At 44.0% G+C, this 19,520-nt stretch overlaps 1 protein-coding gene across 1 annotated transcript in view; it reads left to right on the top strand.

Annotated features, from left to right (window-relative positions):
• Positions 1-19,520, top strand: part of LEMD1 (LEM domain containing 1) — a 58,859-nt gene that overhangs the window by 25,694 nt on the left and 13,645 nt on the right. The window contains 3 exon segments of the mRNA XM_029226897.1: positions 8,496-8,615; positions 9,183-9,305; positions 12,706-12,776. Coding sequence (XP_029082730.1) covers positions 8,534-8,615; positions 9,183-9,305; positions 12,706-12,776 — 276 coding nt within the window. The 5' untranslated portion in view covers positions 8,496-8,533.

Here is a 19,520-nt window from a genome sequence, read left to right as displayed (position 1 = left end):
CCCTGACTCAGTGAACAGCACCCTTGACCACCTAGATATTCGAGCCAGAAATCATCCTTCAATTCAAGCCAGAGAGTCATCTTGACACCCCCCCACTCTCCACCCCCCATTCGATCCATCACCACATCCTGTTGGCTCTCCCTCCTAAATCTCCCTCAAATCTACTTGCTTCCATCTCCACGGCTACCACCTTAGTCCAAGCTGTCATCCCTTCTCACCTTGCCCTCCGGTCTCATCTCTACCACCCTCTCACTGATGCTGCTCGAGCCACCCTGACTTTCTTGCTGTTCCAGGTACAGATGACCCTCCCTGACCACCCATTCTAAAAATTAGACCCCTCCCTCCCAAGTCCTTCTCTGTCCCATGTCAGTCTCATTATCACACTCTGAAATTCTCTTGTTCACTTCATTTGCTTGTCTGTGTGCTTTCCCCTTAAGAGGCATAAGCTCTAGCAGGGCAGGAACCCCTTCTGCTTTATTTACCCTTAAATCCACAGCACCAAGAACTGTGCCAGGCACGTGGTAGGACTCAGGAAATATTCGTTGAAGGAATGAATGAGTAAATGAATGAATGGGTTGCCACAACCTAATGGTACCCTGTCCCTGCGCCACTCCTGTCATTCTCTCCATCGCATCTAGAGGCATCTTCCTCAAACAGATGTCCTCATGCCACTCCCCGGCTCAAAGCCCTTCGGTGACGGGCAAAATGTTGGCAACTGTTGAAGCAGAGTGAAGGGTATGTGTGGATTTCATTATACTTTTGCTCTACTTGCTTGTAATTTATTTCTGCTGGAAACCGTTTAAAATAAATTGAATTTGAAAACTGTGGAAGCAAAAACACATCATAAAACCTTCAGTGGCTTCCACTGTCCTCAGGGTAAAGACTTGGAGGTCCTTCTTCTCGTGCCCTTCACTCACCAGCCCCTGAGTCTTCCAGCCTCACCGTTTGCCGGTCACCCCATTGCTTTGCACACTGAGAGGATCCCCGTGAAACATCCACACTTCTTTTTTTTTTGGCCATGCCCCACGTCATGTGGGATCCTTGTTCCCCGACCAGGGATCGAACCCGCGCCCCCTGCAGTGGAAGCGCAGAGTCTTAACCACTGGGCCGCCAAGGAAGTCCCCATCCACACTTCTTAGCACCAGGAACAGTTAGAATTCTCCGGAACAGTAGTTTTGTTTTCATTTTATGAGTATAGAATTGTAGATTTGTGTGCATGTGGCTGCTGGAAAGCTGGGTCAGCTTGGAGCTCCTCCTGCAAGGACAGTAAATGTACATTTAGGCCATTGGAGTTTCCATCTCTCTTAGCCTCGTTCTTGGCTCCATTTTATGCTCCTGCTTGTTCTTTCTTCTTCTGCTTCTACCTTGATTATCTTTCTGTGCCTGTCTTCAAACCCTTGCTGGCACAGACTCTCCTTTAAGCTATGGGAATTCACTTCTCCTGGGTTTTAAGGGCAGAAATGGATGCCCCACCATGCCCTTTCCATCTTGGTTTGTCATCTTTTATTAAATTTGACTATTCTTTTGTGGGTTGTTCTCTTCCTGCGGTGTGAGCCCATTCCCTCCAGTGCATTCTCTCTCTCTCACATGTCCTTAGAGGAAAAGCAGATCCCTGACTGGCCTTTATAGGAGGACAAGCTATATACTTTCAGCTTCCCCTAGTTCACAGGGAAAGGTAGGCTATGATACTAAATAAGGTTGAGAGATGCCCTGTGTCCCCTCCCCACCAAGAACCCTGGGATAGGACACTGGCGCCCCGGCAGAATAATGGGGTTTTACTCACAGCCCGCACTTTTGAGGCCTTACTATGGGCACTACTGAAAATAGTGTATAAAGCACTTGAGGTGCATTAACTCAGTCCTCAGTCATTCTATGAAGAGTACACTATTATTATATTTCCATTTCACAGATGTGAAAGCCAAGGCCCAGGGTAACAGAGCTTATAGTAAGTGGCAGGTCCAGGATAGGGACAGAGGAAGTCTGGCCCCAGAGTCTGCACTGAACCACTCTGCATTTGCCTCTGAGGTCCTCTGGAGGGTCCTGAGCTCCTCGTTGAGACTCTGGCAGTCCGCAGCCTCCCTGAATTCCTTCTACTACTTCTTATTATCATTCCATGGGGAGACTAGGGTGAAGGACCCCCGCGTCTCGCTCCCTACTGGCCTCTCTTCCCCTGCAGTGCATCTTGCCCTGCACTGTCAGATTAGTCTTTCTGATGGCCCTGCTGTCATCACTGAGCACCCTGTCAGAGGCCTCTAGGGGCAACCCATCATTGGCATCAGAGGGCCCCAGAATGGGAGGATCCTGGAGGCATAAGGGACCTGGGGCCCTACACCCTCGTAGGAAATCCTAGGCCTCATCTGGGCCAAGCGTGTCCATCCACTCATGTAAAGCGAATCCTTTGCTGAAGCTAGACTGCTCTCATCCCCATCACTACTCCAGGTCTTTGTTCATGATGTGTCTGTCCTTGCCTGTAATGCCCATCCTCCTACTTCTGCGTATCCAGACTTTACTTGTTCGGTATGTCCCACTCCGAGTTCCACCTCCTCCAGGAAGCTCTCCCTGAACACCTCCCACCCCTAACCAGGGGTGATTTTTTTTCTCTGCTTCTGAACTTCTACAGCGTTTATGGGTACTGTGTTGGTATCTGATTATGAACTTTGACTTCTTACCGTTTATCTTACGTGTTTTTTGTTTGTTTCTCCATTTAGAACGTAATCCCTTTGAGAACAAAAACCACATTTTAGATGTCTTTCTATTGTCCACAGATTATCCAAAGTTTCTTGCACTTGGGTTATGCACAATAAATCTCCCTGTACAGGACCTATAGGATACCAGAAAGGGAGCCCTCAAGATAATAATTTGTCAGCATCTAAGGGTTGGTTTGTCTTCATAACAGGACTAGAAGATAGATCCATTTTGGTTTAAGAAGCAGCACAGAGAACAGGGTAGATGGGTAGCTTCGTAACTTTGAGTAGCAGTGAAATTCTGCCTTTAAAGGCAATCCTCGTAGGAGCCCAATATGTAAAGCTGGCACGGGTGGAGTAGTTCTGGCTGCCCTGGAGTGGGGCTGTCCTGTGCCCCCCACCCCTCCATGGCAGGCTAGAGGAAATCTTGGGGCTGGAGTATCATAGCTTGAAAACCACTACGGAAGATCATGTCTTATTGTACTTCACATAAGCAGCATTTACTAATTTGGGTGCTGAAAGAAGAAACTGTATGCACTCAATCTTATTGAAAGCATATTTGCTGTTGTGTTTATAAAATGGCAATTAAGCGACTTTCTTCTCTTTGTTTCACACAAATTTGGTTTTGTTTTTTTTCCATTAACCTTGTTCATGCCTTATTCTCTTGAGAAGATGCTTCTGCCAGAGCCCTCACTGCATTTGATTAAACAATCCGTTCACTCCTCTGTTGTCCCCATTAAACAGGCGGCTCCTTGAAAGCAGACACTCTGCTTTATCCAACTGCTCATCTTCAGTCTTAGCAGGGTGCCGGGTGTGTAGTAGGTGCTCAGTCACTGAACTCCCAAGGGATCTGACTCTCTAGTTACACAGCCACCTCTCAATGAGCCAGGCCCAGCTTGTGGCCTCCGTGGAAGATCCACGTGGGATCTTAGCGTGGCGTGGCTTTCTCCTGCTCCTCAGCCTGAGACTGAGCTGAGCCACGCTACCCTCCCCTCCCCTGCTCCCCTCTTCCCCTGCCCGACTGTCACGGGCTCTGAGAATATTAGTTAATTTTAATATTAGCCTAAGAAAGATTAATTAGGAAGGCAAATTTGCTCTTAAAAGTGTAATTAATTCCAAAGCCAAAGAGAAGAGAGCTATGGATTATCTGCATTGCTGCTGCCTTAAAGTGGTGTGGAGAATCAAGGGCTGACTAAATGAGCACAGAATAATTTTTTAAGTGTCAGTGCTGTGTCGACTAAACTCCAGACAGTTCCTTGTGAAGTGGGCTCATGGCTGACACCAAAGATTTAGACTGAGGTGGTGCCTGTGCAAGTGAGACAAAGAGGAAACCTCCAATCAGACATCCTGTCTGGGCTGTTCCAGCTCCTAAATCATTCACGAATCATGTGTCTTCCTCTCTTGTCCTCCCACAGACTGGCCTGGTCCAGGTCTGAGTCAACTCTTTTCTGGACTATTGCAATAACTCCCCCAAGTAGCCTCCAGACTCTGCCCTACCAACTCATTCTCCACTCAGAATCAAACTGAAATTGTATCAAATGCATGAACACATCGTCCTCTACCTAGTGTCAAACATAAATTTGGTCATGCCATGTGCCACTTACAAACTTCCAAATGTGCCTAGAGGTGATTAAGTCCTTAGCCTGGCCCACAGAACTCTTCATAAAGTGGCCAGACCTGTCCACCTGGTTGATTTCCCTCTCGCTCATCACATCCTAGAATGACTGTCCCCAGCCCCCTTGTTACAGGGCAAACTACTGTTCATTCTAGAAGTCTAAGCCCAAATGAAACTTTCAACCCTTAGAACCCTCCAATTCTGGGTTCCTGGAGCACTACAGCTTATTTTCTTGTAGTTATTTGCTTTCTTTTCTCTTTAAGGAAATGAGCTCCTTAAAAGAAGGACTGTAGCTTTTGTATCTTTGTATTCTCTTCTTTCTCCCCTAATTTAGGCCAAGCATAAAGTCTGTCCCATAGGAGATGATCAATAAATATTTGTTGAAATAAATTGGTCAGTTGATGGTTTCAACAATGATGCCAACTGGATTAGCTCACTGAAACTCAAATTTCCTTCTTTCTCCCCCAGTCAATAGTAAGTCCAGCTTGAAATATCTGGGGAAATGCCTCAGTTCTCCATTTCCTTGTACCTGCCCAGCTGAGGTTCAGAGGTCCGGGTGGATTCGGGAGGAAAGTTGCAGGAGACTCTGCAAGCAATGCAGACTTCAGCCTGACAGCTGCTGGTCTTTGCTTTAGTTGATTTCCCCCTTTGCAAATGGTTATTGGCAATTGAAACTGCAAATCTATCTGCTCCCCTATGTAAATTGCATTTACATTTAAATTGTTCATTCTTCCAAAGGATGGGGTTAGTAAATAACAGCAGATTAAACTTGAGGAGAGGAAATTGTGCCCCATGTCAAACCTGACACTGAAGTGACATCTGGCTTTTACTATTTCCGTTATTTCAGTTTAATAACAGCATGTGGCATTAAGGGAAAAGAAATTGGATCTACGTTTTAATGAAAGGAGGAAGCTCTCAGGGTTTAGATACCTTATCATGTTGAATACCTAGTCAATTGGCAATTAAAACTTGTTTCCCCCGGAGAAATGGAATAAAACATCTTTGCAGCCGTGGAGAGGATAAAACAAAAAACAAGCTAATGACCAGGACTTCACAGATAAAACCAAGGGAAACGGGTGCTATAAACATCAAAACCAAGTATTTCAGGGACACTGCAGAGTACAGGAATTCTTAAACAGAATAACACTGAGAGTAGAATCATGGATATGCCAGTGGGATCCTCAAGAGAATAACTTCAGATAGAATGGTTTGCAAATAATAGGGGGCTCAACCCAATCAGATCATCTGATTGAATCCTTCGTCAGCCTAGCTTGGTTTTAAACCCCACAGGCCTGACCAAGAAAATATTTTAGAAATGCCAGTTTCATCCCAATAGTCTGTTTAAATGGAAGCAGTCCCACCTGCCGGCTGCCTTTTGTTGAAAGCAGTTCTGGGAAATGTGGATAAAACGCTTGTGCATCCTAATAACCCAAGCCTATCATTTGTTTGCTTTGATTGAAACAAATGTGCCAATTTTCAAAGTCTTTGTTTGGTAAATCCAGTGTTCAGATGTTGGCAAATGTTCGCGTTGCATGTTTGTTTGGAAACTGATGCTCTATTCAGAAGCTCTAGAGCCATAGCCCTTGGAACCACAGCCTGGGATCACCCAATGAGCCTCCCTGACTATGCATGCAAAGATGGTCAGTCCTTTCCCAGTATCCGGAAAGTGTTGAAATGATAGACTCCCACGGGCAAGTGTAAATGGGATGGAGCCTCCTAAGAAACAGACTGGATGTAGAATTTTTCTGACGGTAGGGCTCATGAAAAATTAGAGCAACGGAAAACATCTATATAGTACTTACTATGTGCCAAGCACTTTGTGTGTATTATAACTCAGTGAATCCACATAACAGCCCTGTGAGATAGGTACAGTTTTCACCCCCATTACAGACGAAGTAAAGGAGACACAGTGAGGTTAGTAACTTACCCCACCCAATGTCACCCAGCCGGTAAGAGACAGAGCTGGGATTTGACTCTAGCCAGGCTGGCTCCACTGTCCCCTTAACCCCTTCCAGTGATTTCCTCCTATCTCTGGTATTTAATGAAAGCATTGTGTTTTCACAAAGTTATATTGTCTTGCATAATTGTTTTTAAAGTCTCAGCAGTCTTTTTTGAAATACCCAAGCTAATTGTCTGGGGGATTTTCCTTAAACAAAAGAAAGCAACAATAACAGAAACTAGCCTTTGCAATATGGATAATGACATCTGTGCTGGAGGTCTTAAGGAGTGCGCAGAGGATGAAATGAGAAGGAGAGTGCTTTGAAGAGGCCAAAGCCATCAAAATTCTGCGACATATTATTATTTATCTATAGTCTATACTGATTCTTATTCCTACATGAGCAGTTCCTTAACAAGTTAATATGGGTTTCTGCCACTTTCTTTTGTCCCCTAGAGTAATATGGCCAAATTACCCAACTGCTACTGTAAGTCTTTTGATAATGGCCTAGTCACTTGAGTCTGTTTGATTTCTCCTCTATCTTCCCAGTTTCTTGGCACCATTTGGTTTGGTGGCAGCTCCTTCTTACTCCCTGTGCATAATGATAACTTCTCTGTGTCTCTTGACATTTTACCATGGCAGTCTGCCTGTGAAGTCGACCAGTGCCTCCTTCTGTTTGAACTCAGGTTAAATTAATCGTCTGACTTTCATATCAGTCTGTTGCCATGGGGCTTCCGATGTCACACTGTCAGTATTATGATTACCATAATACCTAACAGGCAAAAAGGGATTGGTTGCTAGTGGAAACCCTTGGGTGAAACTCACACCGTTTTAGTAACCAACCCAACTGCATAGACTTTAGACAACCATGTAAATGGGTAAATGGATTAATCATTCAGCTGCATTCCATTTGAATATTTTCCTTCCATATGTGTGTTCCCTTTAAGCAATCGTCTAGTGTCACTTGAAACCGATGAGAGCTCTTTTGGAGGTTATTTTTGGGAAGGTGGTGAAACAACAGACAGCTGTTCTTGGGAACAAGTGTCATAGGATCTGCCTAAGCTAGCTCCCAGTTAAAAAAAAAGTCTGAGGTGCATTGTCCTTTTCCTTCATAACATTAGGTTGTTTACTAGTGGCCTGAAAGTGTCAGTTCAGCTTCCTAAACACATAGGAAAGAAGGAAACTTACATTTACTAAGAACCTACTGTGTGCCAGAATGTGACTCTGGTCAAAGTATAGCTTTAAGGTGGAGAACTGGTAAGCTAGGTGTGCTTGAACAACCCTGTTATACACGGCAATTCGCAGCTTTTTCCAGCTTGTATACAATGTTCTTCCTAATCGGACATTGACTGACCACCAATAAAGGCCAAGTCAGCACTTAAAATTGGTCCAGATCCTCCTATGCTGAGTAATTGTCTTGCAGTCATTTTCACTGCAATATTAAAAGACTGGAAACATAATAGAAACGAGGTACAATAAATAAACTCCTGAATTAAAAGTTTTGTTAAAAGGTTTGACAAATGCGTCTGTCTTTTTAGGATCTTGTTAAGTAGGTGGAGGGGTCACTTTTAGGGGATAAAGGGATCAACGGAATAAAACTGAACTTGAGGCTGTGCAGATTTGGAAAGCCATATCAAGACTTGCCTAAATCTATATAAATCAATTTGTGTGCCAGAGAATGAAGAGCTGACTTTTCTCAAATGCCAATTCAGCAATTACAAAGTCTGCTGGTGGTTAATTAAAAACTACCATCTCATTATGTTCAGAGTTAAATTACAAGTGTGAAAAGACTACTGTTTGCAATAACTGAATGCTCTGTACTCTCTGTGCCCTCATCAAAAGGAGGGCAGGGATAAATAACTTTTATTTAACTCACTGAAAAATCTCTCTCAGCTCTTTCATGTTTAATTAACTTCTTCCCAGAGCTTGGGTCTTAACTTAGAGTTCCTAAGCAGTAATGGAAATATTTGTTCATTTTGTGCAGAAGACTTTTCTTCCATTAGTTGAGTAGAAAAGTTAGAAATAATTGAACCCCAAAGACGCTGGGAAAAGTGACACCCATCCAAAGATTTTCATTGAGGCCACTAAATCCAGAAGAGATTTATGACAGAAAAATGGCAGAAAATGGTGATTTTTGCTTTACGGCTTGTGTGCCTCCAAGATTGGGGAGCTGGGGTCGTAAACACTTCTGTGGACTGGTCAAGTTTTAGTTCTCATTTGTAAGTCTGTCTTAAGGAACTTAATGTTTTGCTATTTCAAGGATTCCACTGTCAGAAAAGAGACCAAACTTTTATCACCATGGTGGATGTGAAGTGTCTGAGTGACGATGAATTATAGAACGAACTTGACAAGTTTGGATTTTCACCTGGCCCAATAGTACGTATGTATGCAGCAAGTATTAGAGGGTACTCAATGATTACCTATAAGCTACCTCCAAAGATTGAGAATTATCTACAGTGGAAGGAACCTATGCAATAAAAACCATTAAAATAGAAATAGGAAAAAAATTTAAAACCCAGCTCTTACTCACACATTAGTAAATTTGGTGCCAAAGAGGAAGGATTGATTTTTTACAGTAGTGAAACACCAGTTACTCTTGATTATATCACCCTGGGCTCTTTTTGCATTTCTAGTATGTGCACTGTGTTAACTGTTTATGTACTTACTGTCCATATTTCCCGCACATAGGATGTACAACTTCGTCTGTCTTGTTCCCCGATGTACCCAATGTCTGACTCCGTGGCCAATCCACAGAGGCCCCACCTTAAGTGATGGTGGAAGGAAAGGAGTGAGTTGAGTAGTTGTGGGGTCTACCTTATTGTAAAAGCCATAATTAGCCAATAATGTAAGATACAAGAATAAGGACCTGAACTGTGAAATATTTTGAATCCAGTGAGATCACATACACAAACAGAGCAACTTAACTGCTCTCCACATTCCTCCTCAGCTTCCACCAGAAAAGTGAAGGAAAAGAAGTTAGTGCAATTGTTGGTCTCAACTCCCTGTGCACCACCCGAGATGAACGGACCCAGAGAGCTGGACAGAGCTCAGGACTATGATGACAGTGAAGGTACCGTCAGAAGGTGTACTGTAGATAGCAGCTGTGCGCTTACTCATACCTTGTCCGGCATGATTTATGCAGCTTTAAATGGTAGGCAGGGTGACCTGTGAAATATCCCTACGGGCTCTTTGCACACAGAGCCTGGAAAATAGGCCCTTGGGCTGCAAAAGGAATCTGTTAACTCCATGTCTACATTCATGCCAGTGCCTCAGTGGGGAAGACTGTCAGGAGAAGGACTGGTCATTCTGCACATTCTCTTACTAAACAGAGCCAACTCTGTGTTTGATTTCTAAAACCGGAAGTTCCTACAGGTGATTTCCAGGTCTCTTTTGAGGTCTCAACCTCTGCTTTGCCTCAATCAATAAATTTGACAATTATTTTCTTCAGATTAAACGATTGCACATCCATTAAGAAATATGAACTAGGGACTTCCCTGGTGGTGCAGTGGTTAAGAATCCGCCTGCCAATGCAGGGGACACGGGTTTGAGCCCTGGTCCGGGAAGATCCCACATGCCGCGGAGCAACTAAGCCTGTGCGCCACAACAAATGAGCCTGCGCTCTAGAGCCCGTGAGCCGCAACTACTGAGCCCACGTACCACAACTACTGAAGCCTGCGCGCCTAAAGCCCATCCTCCACAACAAGAGAAGCCACCGCACTGAGTAGCCCGCGCACTGCAACGAAGAGCAGCCCCCGCTCGCCGCAACTAGAGAAAGCTTGCACACAGCAACAAAGACCCAACACAGCTAAAAATAAAATATAAATAAATTTTTTAAAAAAATTTTTTAAAAATGAAATATGAACTAGGTTGCACCTCCCCAAACTCCTCCTGTGCCTACTGCCTTCCTGATTTAATGGGGGCTGACCACAGCTGGTTTCTTCCAGGTCCCAGGGAGGGCGGGAGTGGTGAACTCTGGGATCCGTGGGTTTCCCTTTAAGTGGCCCCTGCCCCAGGTGCACCGTTCTCCTGCAGGGGTGTCCAGTTTGGGCTCTTAGGGGTGGGCTTGAAGATTCCCACAATGCATTCCGAGGCTCTTTCATCCAATAAATATTTATTAGGAGTCCTATGTGAGCCACAGTAAAATAACAGAAACTATCACTTATTGAAAGCCATCAGTGCATTTCTGGCCTAACAGGCATTATCTCATTTAACCTTCACAATACTTAGCTGAAGTTCAGACAGGCCAGGTGACTGGCCCAACATCATATAGCTAGGAAGTAGCCCCCAAAGATAAGCTTCCATTAGAATGTGCCATGAAGAGTAAGGCCCGTCTGTCTTCATTACCACCACGTGTCCAGGTCCTAGAACAGTACTAGGCACATAGCAGGAATTCGCATATATTGAATATACTGTGACAGAACTGAGATTTGAACCCGGGTCTGGCTGTCATAGTTGTGCTCTTTCTACCACATACTCTACACTTTCTCATAATTTCTATTATGAGGATGAACAGATGACATTTTTGTCCATGTCTGGACAAAAAATGGCAGTTTCATATAGTTCAAACTAAGAGCTCAACAAACAATGTAAGTGCCTGGGGCCCTCTGAAAAGTCCCCTGTAACGCCTGGTGTTGGTGGTGACGCAGGCACGGAGCTTTCCCCGAGAGTCTGGCATGGCCTCATTTGGAAATGGCAGCAGAGTTTGGGGACAGATCCCACTGGCCCCTGAGCAGAACCATTAGCATGGGGGTACCTCAAGGCAAGTGGCGACCCCAGACCCTTTCTGGATGTGGGATGCCTTCAAAGTCTTGACCCAGACCTGGGGCTGCCTCTGTTCCCTGCCAAAGATATGAGCTGAGGGGACTAGACCAGCCCTCTGATGAAAAGCAGTGTCAGACTAGAAGATTCCAGAGAGGAAGGCTTGTACACTCAACCGCTCACGACTGCCCAGGACTGCAGGTCAGACCTGCACAAGCAAGCTGTTGTGGTCTCAAGCCATCCCGGTTCCCAGCATGTAGCCCTCCAAAGAGGTGCATTTATGCGAGGGCTAGGAGAAAGCTGGTCCTTCGGTTTGCTTTAGACTGTCTACCTGATGCTAGCCAACTGCGGGCAGTCAGGTCAGAGGGGGAAGCTCTGGTTCAGTCCTACTCTTGTAATGCTATTCTGCAACGTCAATGGCTGGTGGTTAATACAAACAGAAAACCTGCTTCTCAAGGTCAGGTCTAAATTGGATGTTTGAATCTGCTAGTTGAGGACCCTCAATAAGACCCTAGTGCCATTAGAATGGAGGGGTTGTCATGGAACTCATGGGATCTTGTGGAATTCAGCCTTGGGCATTTCACAGAGACATCCAGGCCTGGGGTGGGGTTGTGGTGGAGGGGCAGGGCAGCTCCAGACCTGAGGCTGAGCATTAGGTCATCCAAACAATGGGTGGATTCGAGTTTTCTCATTTTCACTCGTTTTTTCACTAGGTGGACATAGCGTTAATGATCTCACCTCTTTTCAAACTTCCCAAATATCTGTGACATGGAGAACTCATTTAAAATCCCCTGCATTTAGGGCTTCTCTGGTGGCGCAGTGGTTGGGAATCCGCCTGCCAATGCAGAAGACATGGGTTCGAGTCCTGGTCCGGGAGGATCCCACATGCTGCGGAGCAGCTAGGCCCGTGTGCCACAACTGCTGAGCCTGCGCTCCAGAGCCCACATGCCACAACTACTGAGCACACGTGCCATAATAACTGAAGCCCACGTGCCTAGAGCCCGTGCTCTGCAACAGGAGAAGCCACCGCAATGAGAGGCCTGTGCACCGCAAGGAACAGTGACCCCTGCTCGCCGCAACTGGAGAAAGCCTGTGCGCAGCAAAGAGGACCCGATGCAGCAAAAAATAAATAAATTAATAAAATCCCCTGCATTAAAACCTCTGCTGAATGTCCAACAGCACACAACTGCTCCAAGTTTATCAAAATGCTTCTTCACAGACTGAAGCCGAGGGTTGATTAACAACCTTTTCTGCTCCTGGCGGTTCCCCTGATTTTAAAGCCTTTTTGCATAGGTTTGGCCTGCCCTCCCCTGGATGCTTCTTGGGATACAGAAGAAATCCTCCTTCCCTATCTTGACAATCAGGGATGCATGAGGCTTACAGCTGTTTTGAAGGGGCAATGACTAGACTAAAAACGCGCCCAGATGAGCAGCCAGCTCAGGCTCTGCAATGTATTTCTCTCAGAGGCGTACAAATGTGACAGCCTCCCTGGTAGAAGCCCTCCCTGTGCTCCCAGGGGAAGGCCTGTGTGTTCCACAAAGGCCACTGCAGAAATGCTCTTTTCCCTCAGAAAGGCAAAGTGAATTTTCTTCCCCTCACAAAAATCTTTTTGCCCTACAGTTGAGAGAATTCACTCCTACCAGTGGTGTGTATTCCCTTTGCTAGCTCATATGTTCTCATGGCCTATTTTCCTTTTGTTTCCCATGATCCAGAGCTTAATGCCACTATCATTTCGAAAGGAAATATCATATTCTCATCAGAAAAAAACAAGGGACCCAAAAAAGTATGTACAATTCTAATGCATGAATACTTTTACACATATATTAAATGTAGAAAATAGCACTTTTCATGTGTATTAAGAAGGGAAATAGAGAGTCACTACATTCTGTTACAATGGTAAAATCCTAGTTTAAAACAGCACATTTTAATGAAGGTTTCTGTTTTCTGAAACTATTTCCACGTTCTGGCATAGGACCCAGAGTCACAGGGTCCTCCTGCGCCATCTCCTCACCCTGAGATAGCCACCCTCTCTCCCCTCCAGCTGTTGTCCCCTCTCTCTCCTTTTGCCACCCGTGGTCTCGTATAGACCCACAGTGAGCATGGAATAACTGTGAGTTCCTGTTCCCGTCTCTCTCTCTCTCTCTCTCTCTCCTGGACACTGAGGTCATTGAAGCACAAGGCCAGGTGTGTGAGAGTAACAGGTTCGGGTAAGCCCAGCTGGCTTAGAGACCCTGCCCTTCCACTTGTTAGTTGTGCGACCTTAAAAGATCTAAGCCTCCCCTAGTGCATCGCTTAATAGCAGCTCCCGCTTACAGGGTGGCTGGGAAGGGAAAGGCCGGTAACGCTCTTAGCCCTGGACCTGGCACATCATTAGCTCACATAATGAACTCCAGGTCATCAACTCTAGGGACCCTTTCTCAGTCTTCTGACCACTGTCCCTCCTTATTTAGAGACACCTGCTTTCTTCGATTTGGGCAGCTCTGTGCTCTCTTGGTTCTTGCTGCTACCCTCTTCCTGTTCTGTGCTGAGTCTTTGTCTTTTGGCCCCTAAAGAAGCTTGTGCCTGAGGTCTGTCTTCAGCCCTCTTCCCTTCCGCTCTGCATCGTTTCCCTTGCTCTCTCCTCACTTCCCGCCTCTATGTCGTGACTCCACATAGAACCTCCACACAGGACACCCCTCCTAGGCTTAGGCCTGCATATCCAGTTGCTTTCTGTCCTGGAGAACTCCTTCCTTCTCCTTCTCTTCCCCTCCTGCTTTCCCTCCTTCCCGCATTCACCCAACAAATGTTTGTCATCATGAACATTTCAAAGATTGGATATTTGTATTTATACTTCCCCCTGTGGTTATACTCCAGCACCTCACGTTCAGGGTATCCGGATCAAGCTCATTTTCACTCACTCAGCCTGCATTTGTGACCTCTGTTTATCCTGATGGCTTTACTGCCTTCCCACTGTCCAGGCTCAAAGCCTCCCGAGTTGTCTTGGGATGCCACGCCCCTCAGCTCCTTAGGTATAAACAATTGCCAAGTCCCATGGATTAGAATTATGAGTTTTTAAAAAATTATCCCCCCTTCTCTTCCCACTGCTGCTATCTTAGCTTGCATTCAGCTACTTAAAAACAATTGCAAAATCCTCCTAACTGGCCTCTTCCTCCAACTTTTCCCAATTCAGGTCCAAATCTATCAGCAGAGATTAAATCACATTATTAATTTGCCTGGAGACTTTACAACAAGAGGCAAACTTACTATGCACCATGAGGAGACACCAATGTCTCCGGTAACTTTATCTCCCTCATCGTCGGATCCAAACCATAATTACTTGTTTCTGCACCTCTCACACTTTCTTCCCACGTGCCTTTGCCTCAACTGTTCTTTATGCCTGGAATTCCTTTCATTTTCCCACCCCCTCCCCATTTTTCTTCCTGTTAAAATACTGTGATCATTTAAGGAACGTCTCAAAGGCCAATCCTGTGCATCCCTTTACAGTTGCCTTTTATTCCCTTCATTGGCTGTCACAGGCTCTTGCACATAGTAGGGTCCCAAAGCTCACCTCATCAAACACTCTAGTGACAAATAGGTTAAGTTTACAAATGTGATCTAGTATTTAAACTACCTGCTGAGTTTAAATACCAAATGAAAAGGAGCCCCCAAGTAAACACTCCTGCAGTACGCTCTAGCTTTAACTTCCCGTTTAAACATAATTCAAATTAGATGAAGGAATTCAGATATCTTATACATTTTCTAAAAGGTTTTTTAAAATCTTCTAAATGGCTCATTAAATGAATCCTTTCCATTCATTAAACCTCGTTTCCACAGAAAACCCTTTTGTATAGTTCCTGCAAAGACATTTACAGGAGAAACAGCAGCCTGAGTATTTAAAAATGCATCAGGTGGGACCAGTGCCCTTCAGTCTTTGCTTTACATAAACCCGAAATAAAACCACATCAATATTTTGAATTGGCAATAGAATTTAATAGAAAGTTTGTGATGGCATAAAATGTTTTGATCTGAAGGATTTACATAAGCCATTTTGATTCTCAGAAGGGCCCCAAGATATCTGTTCAACTTTAAATCTGAAAGTAAATGTAAATAAGCACTTAAATTTCCATGTAAAAGGTGGTAGAACATGTGTTTATTGAGACACTTGTCGAACACCATAGACTTTAATTACTTAAAAGCAGTGGTCTGTACCTAACAGTCCTCTAAGTACCTGCAAAGGTAGTATTTGCATTTCTTTGAAACACCAATGAACACACATTTTCCTCTCATTTTAGTAGGTTTCTAGTGGAATACAAACCACTTTGAGATTTGGATTATGTCGATTTCTGGACACTTTTTCATACTCTGTGTGTTTTATCAAGTCACATATATGGCCCATTTGATTTGGTGATTAAGACCACCAGAAAGCCAGGTCATTATTCTTTTTAATTGTTTTTTTTTTTCATCAGATAGACTCTAGACACAGCTTATGTTTCCACTGATGGAGGAGGGAGTTAAGCCAATGTGTATAACTCAGGCTCTAAGTCCCCTTCCCCCAAAGAGGAAAAAAAATAGGGTTTGGGGGCAGTAGGGAGGCAAAATAATCTACAACATCGAGGTTGCACAAAGTGGGGTTTAAGTAGGGTGACCATATAATTTATCATCCCAAACGGGATGCTTTTGAGAATGAAAGGGGAGACTACACAGAAGGGACTCTGGAATAACAGAAGTAAAACAGTACTGTCCTGGCGAAACAGGGCATATTGTCACCCCGGGTTTGGGAGTGGTTCCAAAGGGTGAAGTGTTTGGACGTGCATGCTGGTTGCGGAGGACTGATGCAGGCAACACCCAGAGGGCAGCTGACCCAGGCAGGTGTGTGTTCCTGGCCCCATCTGGGTGTTTCCTTATTCTCTCCCAGACAGAGCATGCTGTTTCCTGCCAGAATCTCTGTTCATTCTGCTCTCCCACCCTGGAATGCCTTCTTCTCATCTTGCCACCTGTCCTATACTACATTCCACTAGGAGTTTCTCAAAATGGATTCTGTGGGTCTGGTTCTAGGAATCTGCCTTTTCAATCAACCCCTACTTCCACCCTCTGCCCAGGAGCTTTTGCTCTAGGCTGTAAACTTTTGAGGGTAAAAACCTATGTCTGAATCCTCTATGTTTAATTCAACATATGGGGGGAGAGGGAGTTACTCAGTCCCTGTTGGCCAAACTGAAAGGAAACTTTACCCTACACTGATGTTGAAGAGCTCGCTTTCTGACTTCCTAATCTGTGGCATCTCCTGGACATACCTTGATGTATTCTCTTGAGAGACAATGCTTAGGTCATCACAAATTGATGACCATCCAGGGAATGGTTGTAGCAGAGCTTCCACTCCTGGATCTCAGCCTATGAGTTAATAACTATTTATTGTGTACAGGGCATTGTGCTAGACCTTCTTCAGGAAGAAAATAGGAGCAAAAGGAGCCGTAGTTTCTGTCCTGAAGAAATTTAAATAGAGCTCTGGAAACAAAGAATACGTGTACCAAAAATATGGACTCTAGAGTCTGACTGCCTGGGTTCAAATCTCAGTTCTGCCACTAACTTTGACAAGACACTTGGCCTCTCTGTGTCTTAGTTTCGTCATCTATAAATACGGATAATAATAGTCTCAACTTCATAGGGTGTTGTGAGGATTCAGTAGAAATATGTAAAATAGAGTAGTGATGACATATAATAAGAGTTATATAAGTGCAATAAGTATTATTCTATCATTAATATTATTATTATATAAAAAGCATGATCTTTAATTATCTGCAATACAAAGCAATATAATTAGTGAAAAATAATATAATGGAAACTGAATCTTTAGTATTGAACTCCCAAGTGCCATAGAATGTGATTTACAGGTGCCTACAGGTATGTTTATATAGTTAAATATACAGACATAACTAAAGATTGTTCTCTGTGAGCGCCGTGTGTTGAATGAGGCAGACCAAGCATTTAAAAAAAGTCATGTGTGCCCTCCCAGTATATAGGATTCCTTCTTCTCAATCTTAGGTTTAAATCCTTCCCGTGCCCCTTTAAACATTTTTTTGAACGATTTATTTTGAGATAAGTTCAAACTTAGGGAAAGTTGCCAGAATAGTACATAGAATTCCCATAGCCCAGATAATCTAATTGTTACCTTTTACCACACTTTTTTTTAATTGAACTATAGTTGATTTACAATGTTGTGTTAGTTTCAGGTGTACAGCACAGTGATTCAGTTATACATATATATATATATATTCTTTTTCAGCTTCTTTTCCCTTATAGCTTATTACAAAATATTGAGTATAGTTCCCTGTGCTATACAGTAGGTCCTTAGTGTGTGTGTGTTTGTGTGTGTGTGCATGCATGCAGGTACCCTACCATTATGTCTTTCTGAACCACTGAGAGCAAACTGTAGACATGAAGCCCCTCAGCCTTCCAGCATGTATTCTGCTACCCGCAAAGGATACTTTCCTACATAACCACCGTATAACACTCCAAATAATGAAATTTACATTGATTCAATGCTAACATCCGATATTCAGACCCCATTCAGATTTCATCAACTGTTCCAATAATATCTTTTGCTTTCTGGTCCAAGGCCAATCCAGGAACATGTGTTGCCTTTAGTTGTCAGGTCTTTTCAGCCTCCTTCAGTCTGGAACAACAGTGCCTCAGTCTTTCCCTGTCAAATGCCCTTGACTGTTTTAAAGAGCATAGGCCTTTCATTCTGCAGGTGATTTCTCTGATTTTTCTTTTGACTATTCATAGAGGCCATGTATCCAGGCAGGAATTCTTCAGAAATGATGCTGTGCTCTTCTCATTCTGTTTCACTGCTGGTAATGCCAGCCTTAATCACCTGGAAAAGTTGGTGTCTCTCAGATTCCTCCATAAAGCCATCGTTTTCCCCTTTGGAACTGAACAGTATTTTGTGGGGAGATATTCTGAAATGACACCTCATCAAACCTTATCCATTAGCCCAGTACCCATAAGTGACTGCCTAATTCAACTTCCATCATCATCACGGCCCATTGGAAGTTTCTATTTCTATTATTTCTTCTAAATTTATTAGTTGGTATTCTATTGTGAGGAAGACTTTCCCTTCACCCTCATTTATTTATTTATTTGTTGGTTGATTGGTTGGTTGGTTTGTCCATATGTCCATTCATTCATTCATTCATTCATACTAGTATGAGTTCATTGACTCTTCATTTCAGTGGTTGTATCTGTTGATGTGATTATTTATCCTAATGCTCAATTTGTCCCAGATTTGGCTAGTGGGAGCCCTGGCAGTCCAGTGGTGAAGACTCCACGCTTCCACTGAAGGGGGCGTGGGTTCAATCCCTGGTCAGGGAACTAAGATGCCACATGCCATGCGGCAAAGAAAAAAAAGATGGATACTGTGTCCTTTTGACGTGTCCTCATCATTCCTTGAGCATTTCCTTAGTTTCTGGCCCAACAAGATGTTTCAGACCCATCTTGTGCTTTTCCTGCCGCAGGAACGCTGGTTCCTTTTACTGCAGGATATCAATTCAGAAACCAAGATCTAGGCCTTCAGTGAGCTCCTGGTTGCTGGAGAGTTGTTGCTTCTAGGCCCTCTCAGTGGACAGAGCTAGAAAATAAATGTTTGTATATATGTACACATACACACATGCATCTATCACTATTTTTATATATCTCTCTCTATGTATTTTTAAACCATGAGTCCCTATTGACCTCCAATTACAACCCAGCATTGCAGTGTTCTTTCTAACCTTTCCCCTTTCTGTGTTTGTAAGTCACTTCTCTGACAGTGAGAAACCTGCCTTCCATTAGCCTCAATATGTTTACATTTTTGCTCAATTTTCTAATTTTCTCAGTGTAACTAATCTCACAATCATAGCAGCCTGCTCCTCCTCTGCATGGTCCCCATCATCACTTCCTTGACCCCTGGACATGTCAGCACCTCTACGTGGCCCTCCCCTTAGTGTCCTCCTTGGACACAGGGCACACTAAAGCCTCCATGCGGTCCCCTCCCCTACTGCTCTTGTTCTTCAACCACCAGGCACCCCAAAGTCCCCTCCATATCCATAGCTCCCTACCCCATTTCATTGTCCTCCAGGCATGCTGACACTCTGAGCCCATGTCGCCTCTGCCACACTTCCAGTGCAGGACACCCTGACATTCCAGGGAAGGAAAAGGAAGAGAAAGAAAGCTTCATGTCTCTTTTTCGTTTCCAGTTCTGAGGTCTGTTTCATTGTCTTTGTGCCAGGACTTTAATAGGATTTTTACTCTCTGTGTCTCAGTTGCTATTGTTGCTGATAATATACCTTGTAGGCCTATAATTATCATGTGCAGGGCCTACCTCAAGTGCTGAAATCAGAAGGCCCAATGTACCAAGGGAATATACTACCATTAAGACTACCATTAAATGTGTGGTTTGAGTTGCACGTCAAGATTTTAGGAGACCTGATCAGGTTAAACATCTCTACAATAGTTTCTTAATTAATTGAAAAACATCCTTATTCCCAATAGTAGTTATATATTACAACTGGAT

This window comes from Monodon monoceros, unplaced genomic scaffold, assembly GCF_005190385.1.
Source record: "Monodon monoceros isolate NGI ecotype Baffin Bay Population unplaced genomic scaffold, NGI_Narwhal_1 Super_Scaffold_18, whole genome shotgun sequence".
In the NCBI taxonomy this organism is placed as follows: domain Eukaryota; kingdom Metazoa; phylum Chordata; class Mammalia; order Artiodactyla; family Monodontidae; genus Monodon; species Monodon monoceros.
The sequence above is the reverse complement of the archived record's forward strand: the minus strand, read 5'-3'. Positions and strand labels throughout refer to the sequence as shown.